We start from the raw sequence: 18,827 nt of genomic DNA on the forward strand, positions 1-18,827 counted from the left end.
AGTTGTAGGCTCCTCCTTGATATTCGCTGTTTGCCTCTGGTTTTTCATCAGCATTTTTACCTGTTGCTTTGATCATGTTATCTTACTCTCTTAAACTCCAGTTGAGGCTTAACACTGAGGATCAAATCTGAGAGCCTTACTTTTGTCTTTTAAGCCCTTTCCCTTGGCTTAGGAGACATTGAGTTTCTGTTACAGGTAATGAAAATCTTGGAAACAGCGGTGATGGTCAATGTCAATGAATTGTACTGTAAACATTTTTGAATTGGCAAATGTTTTGTTATATATATTTCTGCCACAATTAAACCAACAAACAAACCTTCACTGGGCTTTCCTTGATCCTTGTTACTCACAGTGTGGACCATGGGCCGCAGCCTCAGCATCACCTGGGAGCTCATTAAAAACGCTCAGACCTATGCCAGATCAACTTCAGCAAATTCTGCCTTTTAACAAGATTTCTAGGTGGTTCGTATGCACACTTGAATTAAGAAACACTGTTCTAGAATCCCTCACTGCCAGCGCCATCATCATCGTGGCTAACAGCTAAGTCTTACTGAGAAATTACTCTGCTAGGCTCTTATCTGGAAAACCTAGTGGTGTAGTGGTTAAGTGCTATGGCTGCTAACCAAAGGGTCAGCGGTTCGAATCCACCAGGCGCTCCTTGGGAACTCTATGGGGCAGTTCTACTCTGTCCTATAGGGTCGCTATGAGTCGAAATTGACTCGACAGTGCTGGGTTTTTTTTTTTTTTTAGACTCTTATCTGAGCATCTTACATACACCATCAACAATAGATTTGATCTCCGCCCTTGAGAATGAGCTCTATTCTTCTTCCAATTCAAGTGGTCTGCTTAGAGCTGCAAGCACCTGGGATGAACTCCCTTGGGCTCTGTTGAGATAATGGAGAATCTCAGATTTGACCTTTGAAAGAATTCTTAAGGTTACAGCTCTAATCTGAAAAACAAAACAAACAAAAATGGAGGTAAGTCATATGACCCTGCAGTGACATTAGCCCAGAGTTTATCAAATCCCTTTAAAGACCTTCCCATGCTACCGGCTTGGGAAGCAAGCTGCTTAAGGCAGTGAAATTTTCTGCAGCCTGGGGACCTCTGTTTTAATAATAGGAAAAAAAAAAAAAAAACATGGCCGTTCAGTGGATTCCGACTCATACTGACCCTGTAGGGCAGAGTAGAACTGCTCCATAGGGTTTCTAAGGAGCGCCTGGTGGATTTGAACTGCCAATCTTTTTGTTAGCAGCTGAACTCTTAACCACTACATCACTAGGGTTTCCCCGTAAAGATGACAGCCTTGGAAACCCTATGCAGCAGTTGTACTCTATCCTATAGGGTCACTGTGATTCAGAATCGACTCGACAGCAATGGCTTTATGGCGGCATAGTGGTTAATTGTTCAGCTAGTAGCCAAAAGGTCTGCAGTTTGAATTTGCCAGGCTCTCCTTGGAAACCCTTTTGGGCAGTTCTACTCTGTCCTATAGAGTCACAATGAGTAGGAATCGACTCGATGGCAATGGATTTGATTTTTATTTAATCTTTACTGAAACAAACTACCACATCTTTCTCTTGTGGAGCTGCTAGTGGGTTCAAACCACTGACCTTTTGGTTAGCAGCTTAGTGATTAACCACTGTGCCACTAGGACGTTTTTCTTTGAGGTGACAAAAATGTTCTAAAATTGGATGTGGTAACGATTGCATGCATTTGTAAATAGACTGAAAACTATGGAGTTAATATGCTTTAAATGGGTGAATTGTATGGTATGTGAATTATATCTCAATAAAGCTGATAAATAAAAAAAAGCAACTGAACTATGAAATAAGTCACCAAAAAAACCTGTTACCGCAGAGCCGATTCTGACTCATAGTGCCCTGTAGGACAGAGTAGAACTGCCCCATGGGATTTCCAAGGCTGTAAATCTTTACAGAAACAGACTGCCACATCTATCTTCCACAGAGTGGTTGCTGGATTCGAACACCGACCTTTTGTTTAGCAGCCAAATGCTTTAACCACTGTGTCACCAGGGCTCCAAAATAAGTCACTAAAGGACAAATATTGTATGATCCCACTTATATGTTGTTGTTGTTAGGTGCCGTCGAGTCAGTTCCAACTCATAGCGACCCCATGCACAGCAGAACGAAACACTGCCCAGTCCTGTGCCATCCTTACAATCGCTGTTATGCTTGAGCTCATTGTTGCAGCCACTGTGTCAATCCACCTCGTTGAGGGTCTTCCTCTTTTCCAGTGACCCTGTACTCTGCCAAGCATGATGCCCTCCTCAGGGACTGATCCCTCCTGACAACATATCCAAAGTACGTAAGACGTGGTCTCGCCACCCTTGCCTCTGGCTGTACTTCTAAGACAGGTTTGTTCGTTCTTTTGGCAGTCCATGGTATATTCAATATTCTTCGCCAACACCACAATTCAAAGACGTCAGTTCTCCTTCAGTCTGCCTTATTCATTGTCCAGCTTTCACATGCATATGATGTGATTGAAAATACCATGGCTTGGGTCAGGCCCACCTTAGTCTTCAAGGTGACATCTTTGCTCTTCAACACTTTAAAGAGGTCCTTTGCAGCAGATTTTTGGCTTTCCCACTTATATAAAGAAGGCAAATGTATAGAGATCAAAATTTATTAGTGGTTGGAGGGAAGGGGACAGGGCAAATCTTTGCTTAGCGAGCACTGAGTTTCCGTTAATGGTGGTGGAGTAATTTGGAAACGGACAGTGGTGATGAATGTAGTCAGTGTCACTAAATCGTACATGTAAAAAAATTGTATTGACAAATGTTTTATGTGTATATATATATATATATGTTTTTCTAACCACAAGAAAACAAATAAAAAAAAAAAAAACAACTGAACTAATTCTGCTTCATTGTCTTAGGCTAGGTTCCCTAGAGGAACAAAACCAGTAATGTTTTTATAGATAGATAGATAGATAGGGAGAGAGAGAGATTTCAAGGAAATGGCTCACAGAGTTGTGGAGGCTGACAACTCCCTAATCCATGTCAGGCATCAGGCTGGAGGTGTCTGCTGACTCATGTGGTTGCAGGGGCTGAGGAACCCCAAATTGGTAGGTCAGATGGCAGGCTGCTGGTTCACGTCCCAAGAACTGGAGGTCAGAGGATGACAAGTAGAATGCAGAATTGGGCGGGCGGGGTGGGGGGGAATGGCAGGACAGAGAATTTTGCCAGAACATCATATATATTGGATACAGACCACACCCCCAAGGAAACTTGCCTTACATCAGATCACAAAACGGAGGATAATTACATAACACTGAGAATCCTGGCCCAGCCAAGTAGACCCGTAACACTGGCTAACCATCACATCCATTCTTTGCAGATGAAGTAGTTGGGGTTCAGACAGGCGGACTGACTTCCCCAAGGTCACACATTGTTTTGACTAAAAGCGAGTTCTTGTGTTCCTCTTTTGAAAGCTCAAAAGCTGGGCCGACTGCCAAGTCAGCTAGGCAGTCTCCCTGTTCCTTCTGGATCCGGCCAGCCCTTATTATACGCAGTGGCGCTGACCTGGGCCCATTTCCCTGCATTCAGGCCTCCTGGGTGTGTGTGTCTAGATCACAAAACACTGTTCAGGTGTGCAGGGCAGAGTCGAGTCCAGAATCCTCTCTGCTCCATGTTCTTTCTGCTGCAGCTTGCATTCCATTTGAGTGCTTCACTTCTCTTTCTGAGTTGTTTACAAGTAAAGTTATTTACAGTCTTGGAGAGAAGATGGAAAACTCTGCTTTCGGCCAAATAGAACAGCTCTTCTCCAACCAAAAGGTTAAGAAATCAAAACCTTGATTTTAGGACAATGTGCATTTGAGGGACTCAGGACGGAAAAGGGGCGGGGAAACTGAGATCATAAGAGACTGTGAAAATGCTGGTTTTTTTTTTTAAACTTCCAGGAGAATAAACCATCAATAAAATAAATTGATGTCAGCAGAACATTAGTGACATTTTGAACACTTTCAGTTAGTAATAATAGATACATGGATAAATTTCCATGTTTTCATTCCTTGTGTGTTAGAAACTGCTTCATTTCTCTTTGTGACAAACGACAGGTATACTTGTTGGGTGCCATTGAGTCGATTTCTGACTCATAGTGATCCCATGTGATCAAGTAGAACTGCTCCATAGGGTTTTCTAGGCTGTAATCTTTACAGAAGCCGATTGCCAGGTCTTTTTCCCCCCAGAGCCGCTGGGTGGGTTTGAATCATTGGCCTTTTGTTAGCAGCTGAGGGCTTACCTTTGCCCCACTAAACCAGAAAACCAAACCAAACCCATTGCTGTTGAGGTGATTGCAACTCATAGTGACCCTATAGGACAGAGTAAAACTGCCCCACAGGGTTTCCAAGGAGCGCCTGGTGGATTCGAACTGCTGATCTTTTGGCTAACGGCTGTAGCTCTTAACCACTATACCATCAGGGTTTCCTCCTTATACACCTACTAAGAAGCATTTTATTTAAGAAGCATTTTATTTCTAAGAGTGGCTCTCTACCCAAGTATACATTCAAGTCTTCCTGCCTTTTTGTCTTTGAGCTGCTAATTTCTACTTCTTGGATCGAATCGGGTCCCCAGAGACCTGCCTGTGCTATCAGCCCCTATGCCAGACCAGTTGGAAACCTAGGAGTCGAGTTTTGGGACACAGTTTCCTTTTCCCAGCTTTGCCCTTCTCCTCTCTGTCATGCATTTTACCTACCATTTCTACTTCTAAACACTGTTTCTTCTATCTCTAGTTGTTCCCAATGGAACCAACACACACTGGAACAGAAATTCTTACTATTTTCAGAAGATGTATTGAAATAAATTCATACACATGAGATTTCTTACAAGGAAAATGGGGATTCTTTTACGTGTGTGTGGCAGGTGTGTGTGTGTGTGCTTTAGGTGAAAGCTTGCAGCTCAAGTTAATTTCTCACTCAAAAATTTATACACATTGTTTTGTGACATTGATTACAATCCCCATGATGTGACAGCATGCTCCCCATTTCCACCCTGGGTTCCTTGTGCCCATTTGTTCAGTTGCTGTCCCTTCCTGCATTCTTGCCTTGCTTTTGGACAGGAGTTGCTCATTTGGTCTTGTATATTTGATTGAGCTAAGAAGCACATTCCTCAAGTGTATTATTTTTTGTTTTATAGGCCTATCTAATCTTTGCCTGGAAACCCTGGTGGTGTAGTAGTTGAGTGCTACAGCTGCTAACCAAGAGAATGGCAGTTCAAATCCACCAGGCGCTCCTTGGAAACTCTATGGGGGCAGTTCTACTCTGTCCTATAGGGTCGCTATGAGTTGGAATCGACTCGACGGCAGTGGGTTTTTAATCTTTGTCTGAAAAATGGGCTTCGAGAATGGTTTCAGTTCTGGGTTAGCAGTGTCTGGGGGCCATAGTTTCAGGGGTCCTCCAATCTGTGTCAGACGAGTAAGTCTGGTCTTTTTTTGGTGAATTTAAATTCTGTTCTACATTTTTTCTCCCTCTCTGTCTGGAACTCCGTGTTGTGATCCCTGTCAGAGTGGTTTGTTCGTGGCAGCCGGGCACTATCTAGTTCTTGTCTCAGGCTGGTGGAGTCTGTGGTTCATGTGGTCCTTTAGCCCCTTGGGCTAATATTTTCCTTGTGTCTTCCTTTCTTCATTCTCCTTTGCTCTGGATAGGATGGGACCAATAGATGTATCTTATATGGTGAAACTCAGATTCTTGTTCTAAAAAGACAAGTACTTCACTTTATTTAAGGACATACACACCTAAGAATCTGGAGGTAAATATTGACTCTCAAGCTTTTTAATGACATATGTGGAAACCGCAGGGTCTGCTCAGCGTGACTCATCTCAGCCAATAAACAAGAGACCAAGGTAGGAGAATGGAAAGACGCCTTTTCAGTTTGCAGGGAAAGGAAACGGTTGGCGCTGCTGCCACCAAGGTTGCTCATCAAGGGCAAGGGGGAAGGTTACTTTTAAGGGGTTTATAAATAGGAAGTTCATGCAAGTTACATCAACAACATTCTTAATTATACTATGGGAGCACAATGGGGTTTACATATAGTTTCATGCATCATGTGTTCAGAAAATGGCAGTTAAACTCCACCCGGAGGTGGGGGAAGTTACTATGTATGAGGTCCTTTAATGAGCTAAAAGGGTGTCCTGAATATCAACATGGCACCTAAACCAGTTTCTACCCACTTCTAGTTTTGGGCAGCACTTAAGGAGAGGGGAACCAGGATTTTAATGTAAAGCTACAGGGTGTGTCAAGTAAAGGAACCAGGATTCTAGGGGGTGCAAAGCAAGCTGCTTGAGGCAACAGAATTTTCTGCAGCCTGTGTACCTCTGTCTTACAGGAATATTATCTAAGAAAATCCTTTGGATGTCTTGTATATATGCTGATATTTTAAAGTTCATCTTTAGCTCTTTCATCCCTAAAAAAGATTTAGAGAATATTTAGCCCTTCTCCAAAAAAGAGAATCCTTGAGAGATTATAAAAACACTTCTAAAGATATTAATTAGTAATATGTAACACCTGAGCAGTTTACGTTTCTCCTCGAAGGTGTTTTCATTTGTTTACTGGGGTTAAGATACTGAACTTGGTCTCCCAGGTAGATCTCCAGGGTAGGGAAATAGTTGTCATCGAGTATCCCTAATACCTTGTGACACTTGGATACCATAAAATGATATCTTTGTCAAAGTTTGACAGCAGTTCTCCTTGTAAAGCTTAAAGCAGGACAGATTACCAGGTGTAGGTGGTGGGTTAAAATAACTAACCTTTATGTAAAAAGGAGTCCTTTATAGGTTTTGCCTCAAGGTAAAACCCGTTTATATATATTTGCAAAACAGAACAGGCTGTGCTCAAGGTAGAGACAGAGAGGAGTCTGTCTTATCTTTCAGAGTCACTTGACCTTGTTTTGCAAATCTAGAGGTAATCTCTTGGCAGATAAATGAAACCATGTACTTTGTTATTTAATTCCTTTTGTGCCTTCTAGTTTTTCCTTGTGGAGCCCCTGTGTGGTGCAAACAATTAAGCAGTTAGGTGCTTAGCTACTAACTGAAAGACTGGAGGTTTGAGCTCACCCAGAGGCATCTTGGAAGAAGGGCCTGGCAAACTGCTTTGAAAAATCAGCTACTGAAAACCCTATGGAGCACTGTTCTTTGCTGACACACATGGGGTCGCCATGAGTCTGAATTGACTCGACAGCAACGGGTTTGTTTAGGATGGATCTCTTGCCATTCTCTCTAAATTGAATTCATTTTGAAATAAAGTTAATCTCAGATAAGAGACTCCCCTCCCCCCACTTGGTTTGTGACATGCACACACTTGACCAGTTACTATCACCAGGGTAGTACCATGCATTGCTTGGCTTGAGGCTGAATTTTTGAGCTTACCAAGATGGGCTTAGACCGATCCAGATCGCCTTCTGGATCTGGATTGGGACTAAGGGTGGTGTCAACTTCCCCCGAGTCACAGGGCTATGTCAGGGTAGTACAAATGCTAGAATAAAATCAGGAATTTGGTAGGAAGGAGAAAGAGGAATGTATACTTGGTAAGCAGCCAACAGCATCAAGTACAGTTATAGTCTTGCAGTTTCCAAGGTCATCTTGTTTTATTCCTTAAGTATAACAGTGCTCTTGACCTTTTTCAAGACTTCAAGCACAGCATTAGTCCTTTAAAAATGCATTCCCCTGGATAGGAAGCTTAGGGGGTAGTGAGTTTATGTTAATGGGGGAAGAACAATTTGGAAAAGGAGGATGAGAATGGTTGCACAACTTGCAGAATGTAGTCAGCGTCCCTGAATTGTACATGTAGAAATTGTCGAATTGGTGTATGTTCTGCTGTGTATATTCTCGGCAACAACAAAAAATACATAAATTGTTTAAAAAGAATGCATTCGCCATCTCTTGGCCTTAGTGATACCTTGTTAGAAACCTCCAAACCATGAGAGCCAAGTGGAGGAAGAAGCAAACATGCAGGCTTAAGCGGAAAGATGAGGCAGAAGTTCGAGTAAACTGCCAGTGTGTGCACCCATGGCACCAGAGCAGCAGGAACGTGGAACGCTGGAGGCCAGGGACGCCGTGCAAGTGGCTGACTGCATGCTGCTGTCTGAAACTTCTCTCTCAATGGATCTAGAATTCCGTTGCCACCCGATCACCAAGAACACCTCTGAGAGACCCACCTTGCTCCTACCTAACCAGTACCTTTTGATCCTTTGCCCTGGCCATGTGACATTCTGGACTAGTTCTGTTCTCAGTTGTGGCTAAGTGTAGTATGTACACAATAAATCATCTCTTCTGCTGCCATAGCTGAAGAATAAAAAAAAAAATGCATTGTCCAGATTATACTCTGGTGTCCCCACCGGATTGAGGGCCTTGAAGCTGGCACCTTACCTAATGCGTTGGAGTATTCTAAGTATCCAGCATAAGTGCTGGGACATGTTAGGCACAGAATGAATATTTGCAGAATGAATACATAGACCTTATTCTCTGAACCCCCTAGGACTCAAGGACTTCACACTTCATGCAAAACAAAATAAACGTCACACCTATGAGAGCCTTTTATATAGTTGCTACTTGTAATAACATCACCTCTTTTCCTCCCAGTGTTCAGTGTTGGCATTTTACTTTAATTTTTATAAAGTTTGTGACCACATTAAATAGCATTCAGTTTCTACCTTTTAGATTAATTTAATGAGGGGGGGGGAATATTTCTGTTTTTTAACTTGCTACTAATATACCATAATCTAGGGGTGTTTACCATAGTGGAAACCCTGGTGGCGTAGTGGTTACGTGCTACGGCTGCTAACCAAAGGGTCAGCAGTTCGAATCCGCCAGGCGCTCCTTGGAAACTCTATGGGGCAGTTCTACTCTGTCCTATAGGGTTGCTATGAGTTGGAATCGACTCGAGGGCACTGGATTTGGTTTTTTTTTTTTTTTTTTGGTTTACCATAGTTTTGATCATGTCCCTGGATAGCACAAATTGTTAAGCACTCAACTATCAGCCAAAAGATTGGTGCTTTGAAACCACCTAGAGGAGCTTGGGAAGACAGGCCTGGTGATCTGCTTCCAAAAGGTTAAACAAAAAAAACACCAAACTCATTACCATCGAGTTGATTCCGACTCATAATGACCCTATAGGACAGAGTACAACCGCCCCGTAGGGCTTCCAAGGAGCAGCTGGTAGATTTGAACTGCCGACCTTTTGTTAGTAGCTAAGCTCTTAACCTCTATGCCGCCAGGGCTCCTCTAAAATGTTACAGCCTTGAAAACCCTACGGAGCAGCTCTGCTCTGCACAATGGGGCTGCCATGAGTCAGAACCATACAACAGCACTACCGTACTTGTATGGGGGTGTTGATGTTTCAGTGGTAGAATCTTGCCTTGCATACAGGAGTCTCAAGTGTGATTTCTGGATAACGCACCTCACGCACAGCCCTCACCTGTCTGTCAGTGGAGGCCTGCATGTTGCTGTCATGCTAAACAGGTTTCAGTGGAGCTTCCAGACTAAGAAGGAAGATCTGGCAATCTGCTTCCAAAAATCAACCAGTGAGAACCCTGTGGATCACAACGGTCCAGTTCACAGTCGATCCTAGGAAGAGCACAGGAGCAGGCAGTGTTTCGTTTAGGTGTGCGTGAGGTTGCCAGGAGTCCGGGGCCGATTCCACGGTAGCTAATAACAACACCAGCCATACTTTTAAATAGATTGTCTGCTCATTTCTGTTTTCACCTTCTTTAAATCTTTTTTTTTCCCTGCTGCCCCTGGTGGTGCAGTGGTTAAGAGCTCAGCTGCTAACCCAAAGGGCGGCAGTTCAAATCTACCAGCCGCTCCTTGGAAACCCTATGGGGCAGTTCTACTTCGTCCTATAGGGTCACTATGAGTTGGAATCGACTCAGGGGCAATGGGTTTGTTTTGGCTTTTTTTGGTACCAGGATGACAGGGAGTGAAAGGATAGTAGAAAACAGGAGTACATTTTCAGCAGGCCTTGGGGCACTTACTGTGCTGCTTACGCCGTCACTGTGGTGGGTTGACTTTTTACTTGTCCCATTTAAAAGGTAACCTAAAAAGTTTAGAGGCGAGTGATGTTTCTAAAGTCTTTATATTAGTTATCTACTGCTGCTGTAACAAAACTGCCCCAAATTTAGTGGCTTAAAAATAGCACAAATTTATTGTCTGACTATTCTGCAGGTCAGAAGTCCAAAATGGGTCTTACTTGACTAAAATCAAGGTGTTTGACAGGGCTGTGTTCCTTCTGGAGGCTCGAGGGGAGAATCCATTTTATTTTCCAGCTTTTAGAGTCATGGTGGCACAATGGTTAAACACTCTGCTGCCAATGGAAAGGTTGGGAGTTTGAACCCCTCAGCTGCTCTGTGGGAAAAATGACCTGGTGATCTACTCCCATAAAGACTACAGCCTAGGAAACCCTATGAGACAGTTCCGGTCTGTCCCATCGGGTGACTGTGAGTTGGAATCAACTTGATGACATACAACAACAGCGATAGTGGCTGCCCACATTCCTTGATTCATACATAGGCCCCTCCTCCATCTTCAAAGCCAACAGGACAGCATCTTCAGATCTCTCTCTGACTCTGACCTTTCTGCCTCCTTCCATCTCTCAAGGATCCTTGTGATTACATAGGTCCCATCCAGATAATGCAGGATAATCCCCCCCCACCAATTGCAAGATCACGGATCCCTTCTGTAATGTCGATTCTGACTCCTGATGACCCCGCGTGTGTCAGAGTAGAACCGCGTGCCATAGGATTCTCAGTGACTGACTTTTTCAGCAGCAGATGGCCAGAGCTTTATTTTGAGGTACCTCCAGGTGGACTCGAACCTTTAACCTTTTGGTTACTAGTTGAGCGTGTTAACTGTTTGCACCACCCAGGAACTAGACGTAAGGCAACATATTCACAAGTTATGGGGATTAGGACATAGACATTTGGGGTGGGGGGGCATTATCCGGCTTGCTATAGTGTACTGCCCTAGTGGAATTCACCTCCCTCAAGTTTCTAGCATTCTATATACATGGGGGAAAGGTTTTGATATTGGGGGGGATCCTTTCCTGGTATTCTGTCTTGGATATTACTTAATTCTCTGAAGAGCTGTCTCCTGTATTTATGTGGGCAAACTGGAGTTGAGTGATAGTTATTGATACCTTTAATAACACAACAGCAGAAGAGGCCACACATTAATTAAGACCTATCTATTTTAAACACTGGTTTTTAAAACTTGCCCCATAGTGACGTGTTCAGTGAACTCATAGAGTCTTTTACCTTTTGTCTTTTAGGCTTATACACAGAAGTACATTGTGAAGAATTATTTCTACTACTACCTGTTCAGATTTTCAGCTGCTTTAGGTCAAGAAGCCTTTTACATCACCTTTCTTCCGTTCACTCAATGGAATATTGATCCTTATTTATCCAGAAGGCTGGTCATCATATGGGTTGTAAGTATTATTATTATTTGCTAACCACTACTAACTACTTATACAATTTGCGTTTTCTTTAAATCACTTAGAGTAGAATTTATTGCCTGATTTCTTTGGAAAAATAATTTACAAAAAATTAAAATGGTAGGAACACAATATTTTCTTTAATTTGCAATCTCATACATGTTGTACACCTTTCCATTGGTGAATAAAACTAGAGGAGGGGAGAAAAAAGGACCTTCCTGTGGACCCGTGTAGGGGTGGAAAATGCATCCTCCCAAAAGGTCCTTAAATTTTAACAAAGGCTAAAACTAGAGGGTGTCGACTAATAATTCCAAAAGACATTAGGCACCAGCTCTGTATGCATTGGAGAGACAAACACGTAATGTAGGGCACCTTCCTTGAGAGAACATCTAGTGTAGTCAGGATAGCCAACATGCGCACAAAAACCGAATGACAATTCGAGGTGGGGAGGTGGAGCCCTTTCCCATGTTTTGCTTGGAGTCCTATCATTTAGCTTAATTTACGTGTGCATGAGGTTGCCATGAGTCCGGGCGGACTACGGCAGCTAATAACAACAACAGCCATACTTTTAAATAGATTGTCTGCTCATTTCTGTTTTCACCTCCTTTAAATCTTTTTTTTCTCCCTGTTGCCCCTGGTGGCGCAGTGATTAAGAGCTCAGCTGCTAACCAAAAGGGTGGCAGTTCGAATCTACTGGCCGCTCCGTTCTGATTTTTTTTGGGGGGGGTAGGGGTAGGTTGACAGTTGTGAGGCCATAAGGCATCCTAAAAGTATATGGGCTTTGGCATTAGGACAGAGTCCAAGTGCCGCTGAGCCATGTCTGTGTACCTGTGCCCTGAGCCTTACCTTCCCCATCCATGAAATGGGTTAATAATGTGTGTCTCCCAGAATTATTGTGAAGATGTATCCAGTGCCCACATAGCTCAGCTCAGCACGTGGGAAGGTTCAAGTAGTCATTATCTGAGCATGATAATGCATAGTGACTACTCCCTGATGGGGAAGATCAATCATCTCTAAGATCAAAGATGTCTAGACAGGACAGGGGGCTTCAGGGGCAAGTGAGGCTGCCAGCACAGCTATTTCTGTGACTCAGGATTCTGTACTAAAAGCAGGTTCAGAAGCCCTTGGTTGGGTGTAATGAAGCCTGGGTTCTTTTATGGCTCTGCCTCTGAGAAGCTGTGTGATCTCAAGCAAGTGACTTCTCCACCCTGGGCTTGATTATTCTCATTTATAGAACAAGTTATTGTGGCCTTGATCAGGGGCTATATGGTCAACTGCTTTCAGAGGCCAGGGAGAGAAATAAAATAGTGAAGGCCTGGGTGGGAGAGGTGGCCAGGGTGGGGGTGTACATGTGAGTCATTCATTGTGCGGCCCCCCAGGGAACTGGTGAACAGTGCTGGCCCCTTCACTCCAGCTGTGACTGCCCTGAGGAAAAATAAGCCGAGAGTTGCCAGGTTTTCCTGTTCTTCAGGGGAAATCTCCAGGTTTTTAAATGTAGGCTTACATTTTTAAGACATTATACATCAACTTAACAAAGAACTCTTGAAATCCCAGTGCGTGAGCCCTGGTTTGAAGCCTCTAGCCTAAATGACCACCAACGTCCCTAGAGCTTATAGCTGTGATTGTTTGGCCCTGAATTCTGTTTTTTTCCTTTTATCTCTTAACACTGCTAGCCACATTACCTCTTCCCCATCCACTCTCTCTCAGTCTACTTTCCTCTGAAATTGACCATCTGTCTAAAAGTGCAGTCCAAGAATCTGCAAACACATATGCATGTTGCGAGTCATAAAAGTGACTGTTGGTCCAGTTGCCCCTCTCCCTTTCTGAAGCCAGCTTCTGTATCTGTGGAGCAGTGATGGCAACAGGAGCAGGCCAAGGGGCTTGAGGGGAGGAGAGAAAGACAGGGAGGGAGAACATTCCTTCTGTGCTTCAGATCTGAAACCACACTTATTGCCTGAGATTAAAAAAAAAATTTTTAAACTTTTATGGCAGTTAAGAGGGTTGCAAATGATGAAATTTAATAATCTGGGAATGTCTGATACAGTGTATGATCAGCTCAGGGCCAACTCTCTCTTCTTCTGGGGCTGGGAAATTTTTCCTGAGGGGCTGAAAAGACCTTTAGATTTGGTAGGGAGTGGTGGTTAGGGTTGTTAGGTGTCATTTAAAAAAAAAAAAAAAATTGCCATAGAGCATTGCCAGAGTTGATTCTCTCTCATGGTGACCCCATGTATTACAGAGTAGAACTGCTCCATGGGGTTTTCTTGGAGTGTTTGCCAGGCTTTTCTTCCGCAGCTGGGTGGGTTTGAACAGCCAGCTTAAGGCTAGTAGACAAGGGCAAACTGTTTGTGCCACCCAGGGACTGTTACTGGTGGTTATTTTACACTTAACCCGTACTCATAATGATCCTATAGGACAGAGTAGAACTGCCCCACACGACTTCCAAGGAGCACTTGGTAGATTCAAACTGCCAACTTTTGGTTAGCAGCTATAGCTCTTAACCACTACGCCACTGGGGTTTCCATTTTACACTTAGGATTTCTCATTTCAAAGGTGCTCAAAAGTATTGCCTGTTTGTGACAGAATTACAAGTCTTATGTTAGAGAATGAGCAAATAAAATCTGCACCTAACAACCCAAAAAAACCATTGCCTTTGAGTGGATTCCGACTCACAGAATCTGCACCTAAGAAAGGAAAGAGTAATATTTGAGTCTGCACTTCGTCCTAAGGTTTGGTGACCTGTTACTTAAGTTTTAAAATGAGGCATGGCCTTGTCCATGAGGCACCTACCCTGAGAGTTACTTAGTTCTGTGTGGTCAGCTGTGGCTCTCCTGTAAGGGCAGTGTGGGCCAGGCAGAGTAGTATGTGTGAGACAGAGCCCCACAGTTCTGTACTCTTTACCTGGCTTCCTCCCCTACAGTGTTGTATTGCAAAATTGTTTCCTTTGCTGGGCTTCCATCCCCCCACCCTCAGCTTTGCGTTTGAATCCGGCTTTTGCTTGGAGGTGATAAATAAACTCCATTGAGCCTGAGTAGTGTGATTAAGAATGTTGCTGTTGTAACTTGTATGAACTCTCTGCTTGTAAGCCCTTTTAAAAGTAAGTTTCCTGCCCGCCCTTGGCGAGCAGTCTTGGCAGCAGTAAGCACTGGCTGACTACATTTCCTTGTACAGTGAAATAAAGGTGACTTTTTTATTCTCTCACCTTGGTCTCTTGTTTATTGACCAATACTAGTCATGCCGAGTAAGAATCTGGGGTGTCCACCTGGTAAGATGTGCATTCCTGGCAAATTGAGGTGGAGAGAAGGAATGATGGCCATCCCAAGGAGGGGAGAGAGTGAGTGAGTGAGTGTGTGTGAGTGTGTGTGTGTGTGTGCATGTTGGGAATGAGGGTGCTCTGTGCTTGACAGCAGAGATAATGATGAAAAATGCTTGTTGGCCGCACCAGTGGTAAAGGTGGATGAAAAAAAAAGGTGGATGAAGGGGAGGGAAATTCCCAGTGTTGTTGGGGATTGAGCATGAAAGTAGAGAGGAGCAGGGTGAGGTTATTGCCAGCCAGGGCAATCAGCTTCCTGCTGAGGTGGCCTTTCTTATGTAAGGGATATCCTTAAATTAATGGCTGCCTCTGGGGGGTGGTGGTGGGGGGTGGATTAAAGAATGTTAATTAGGGGCTGAGCTTGAAGTCTGGTAGCTTTAACCATCTTCTCACCCCAAATTAGTTGGAAGGCAGCTTTGTTCAGGAATGTCAGATTCCTTGTTAGGTTTTACATTAATTTGACAGTTCTTGATGAATGAAGACTCAACAGATTTTAGTGCTTTAAAAAAAAAAATCGTGTGTTATGTTGACAGTAACTCACTATCTGAAGTTGTTTGCTTGAATTATGGTTGTATTAACTGCTTGGTCTTGAGAAATGGTTTTAATTCATCTGGAATCTAGATTTTTGGCTTTCATGGAGGTTGAGGTAACCCAGCCAGGCTGTTGCCCTTAGGTGTCTTTTTGGACCTTGAGCCTTGAAGAAAGTGGTGTCCCAAAAGCCACCTTTAAGTCGAACAGTGGTCTAGATATACTAGTAAAAACCGGTTTGCCTTAGGCATTGGGCTCTTTTGAAGAATTATCTTTATGCAGTCAGTTTCCGGGAACAGAAACTCTTAGATCAGACTAGAAGCTGTGTTTCAGGGTGAATTGTTATTACGTAAACACTGTTCTGGAACGTTTTTTGACTCCCTAGTCAAAATGTTACCCTGATTTGCAAATGGTGTATTTAATAAACTTCAAATCAATTTCTATTATTGGCTTAATATGATTTTTGTTTTAAAACTTCACACTCCTAATTGTTCCCTCTTTTTCACATCTTTTATCAACATCTATGTTCATTGCCTTTTGTGATTTTTACAACAATGGGTTGGTATCATTTTCATCACTTTATAAGTAGATAAGATAAAAACCATTTTTAGAATTGGGTTTCCTAGGCTGTAATCTTTATGGAAGCAGGCTGTCACATCTTTCTCCCTTGGAGCAGCTGGTAAGTTCAAACCGCTGACCTTTAGGTTAGCAGCCAAGTGCTTAACCACTGCACAATCAGGGCTCCTTATGATGAGGATAGTAATACTTAAAATAATAAGCCATATCATCTGTTGAACCCTTAGTATATTTACCATTTTTGTAATAGTGCTTTACCTTTTTTGCCTCTTTTAATCCTACCAACGATCTTGAGAAGTGGTTATTACCAGTCCCATTTTACAGACCAGGAAACTGAGGTATAACAAAAAGTCGGGTCTGACTCATAGCGACCCTATAGGACAGAGTAGAACTGCCCTATAGAGTTTCCAAGGAACACCTGGTGGATTTGAACTGCTGACCTTTTGGCTAGCAGCTGTAGCACTGAAGCACTACTGCCACCAGGGTTTCCAAACTGAGGTATAAAACCCAGCCCAGTGCCGTCGAGTCAATTCCGACTCATATTGACCCTATAGGAGAGAGTAGAACTGGTATAGAAAGGTTAAATAATTTGCCTAGGATCACATTGGATTCAGTGGGTTGATCCTGTCTCCTAAGGCCTATTTGAGAAAGAGAGAGTGCAAGCCACCATTGTTGTTTCTTTGAAGAACATACCTTAAGTGACAAGGACAAGCATCCATGGGATGTTTTTCTAAAGAGATATTAAAACTGAGGCTCTAAACATTAGGATGATTTGCCTGAGGTTCTCTTCTAGTATATTTGCTTTTGTTTTGTCCCAGGTTTGCCTTTGTGGCATTTATTCAACTTGTGTATCTTCTTGGGAACTCCGGTGGTGTAGTGGTTATGTACTACTGCTGCTAACCAAAAGGTCAGCAGTTTGAATCCACCAACCACTCCTTGGAAACTTGGTGGGACAGTCCTACTTTGTCCCATAGAGTTGCTATGAGTCGGAATCAACTCGATGGCAACGGGTTCAATGGGATGTATCCTTTATGTACCTCTCCTGACAACTCAGAGATGTTTTATCCCAGCAAGTTTGGATAGTCTTTTGTTAAATTAGCTCAAAGGCATCTATCAAGTAATTATTTCCCTCTTCTGTCCCTTTTCAAGGTTTTTAACTGTCATCAGACTCAACAGAATCCTAGACCTTGGGATAGAAAAGTCAGTGAATGGATTATCTGATTAGAATCCTCCTGAAGAGGGAAGAGATACTATAGGTAGTATTCAGAGAAGAGTCATCCTCCAGGAGTCCTTATCTAATCTCTTGACTTCTATTTTGGCAGGGTGACAGCCAGCCAGTTTCTACTCATGGTTACCACATGTATTTCACAGTAGAGCTGTGCTCCCTGGTGTTGTCAAGGCTATGATCTTTAGGAAGTGTGCTTTCAACCATCTGTTTTTTTCTTTTTTGGTACATCTTAACATTAGTAATATGTACTACATACAATGTCGCAGCAGGTAATTTGCTGATGTTATTATTCTCAGGTTTCACTCACAGATGTTCAAAGACTGGATTTATAAAGATACTGGTAATAAAAGGCAATAATAATGAAAACTTTAAAAAAAAAAAAAAAGAGGTATTCGACTTAACATCAGAACTGACTCATGACAGAGTTGTCAGAATGGAGGACCTTCGAAAGTCTGGGACTACCTGTAGGTCACCAGGCTAGTCTTCCAGAGCACCTCTGGGAGGGTTCAAACCGCCAGCCTTTTCAGTTAGTAGTCAAGCACCTAACCTTCTGCAGCCCTAACTCCCTTTATCATCCCCGCCCCCACCAAAAGCTTTAAAATAGTTTTGCTGCGTCTTAAAAGAAAGATTAGTGGCAATTTCATTGAAACTGGGTGATGTTCAGCTTTGTAACATGAAGACGTTTCATTCACTTTTTGCTAAATAAAGTTATTCTTCATTTTGCAAAATGACAGTGCAAATATGGATATTACAATTAATCCCTACCAAAACCAAACCAAACCTGTTGCCTTGAGTCAATTCTGACTCACTTGTAATCCTATAGGACAGAGTAGAATTGCCCCATAGGGTTTCCAAGGAGCAGCTGGTGGATTCCAACTGCTGACCTTTTGCTTAGCAGCCAAACTCTTTAACCACTGAGCCACCAGGGGAAGGCATATTTTCTCTGCTCTTATGATGTTTAATTTTACTTATTTATATCCCACCTCTCTTCACAGATATTTTATGTCATTCATGATGATATTCAAGAAAAATGGGAAACATAGAAAAAGGTCAAAATTAGGGGGAGATATAGTAAAAGATCAAAGTCCAGACTAAAGCTAAATGTAGCGTACTGATTCAAAGTTAAGCAACAAATTTGTCTTTGAACTTTGTCTTGACCTAACCAAAATGAAATTACATTTTCCATTAGGAAATACTAGGCCCATTTCTATGGAATCAAGCCTTTTCCTGACACATAAGATAAATAGAATTGTGAAGACTAATAGTAGGTATTGCTAAATTGTTTTCTAGAAATACTGCTGGGTATCATTACTCCCTTGTTACCCATGTGGGAGTGCTCAATTTGTCTGCTCCTCAGGAGCTGTGTGTTCTCATTTTTAAATTGTTTATTTAATGGATGAAAATTGGTATCTCAGTTAATTTCTATTCATATATTATTACTGAAGATGAAAACGTTTTTTCACATGTTGCTTAACTCTTTTGTGAATTGCCAGCCTGCCCTTTCAGTGTTTTGGTTTTTTTTTTAATTCTTTAGAGGGGCCTTACATTTTTTTAAATTGATTTTTACTGGTTCTTAACATATGATGCAACTGAACTATTTTCCACGTCTCATTGGCAATGCTTCTTGGTATATTTTGTTTTCCAGAAACAGAGACCCACTCAAACTAACTCATAAAAGGGGAGAGTTATCTTAAGGTTACTGGGAATCCAAGAACCAGAATATCACAGGAACAGATGTTGGTCGACAGT

General features: G+C 42.6%; 1 protein-coding gene across 1 annotated transcript in view; it reads left to right on the forward strand.

Moving 5' to 3' along the window:
• The window catches only part of SGPP2 (sphingosine-1-phosphate phosphatase 2), a 117,710-nt gene that overhangs the window by 36,884 nt on the left and 61,999 nt on the right, over window positions 1–18,827 (forward strand). The window contains exon 2 of the mRNA XM_049888306.1: window positions 11,272–11,430. Coding sequence (XP_049744263.1) covers window positions 11,272–11,430 — 159 coding nt within the window. The remainder of the gene's footprint in view (window positions 1–11,271; window positions 11,431–18,827) is intronic.

This window comes from Elephas maximus, chromosome 6 (genome assembly GCF_024166365.1).
Source record: "Elephas maximus indicus isolate mEleMax1 chromosome 6, mEleMax1 primary haplotype, whole genome shotgun sequence".
NCBI lineage: Eukaryota > Metazoa > Chordata > Mammalia > Proboscidea > Elephantidae > Elephas > Elephas maximus.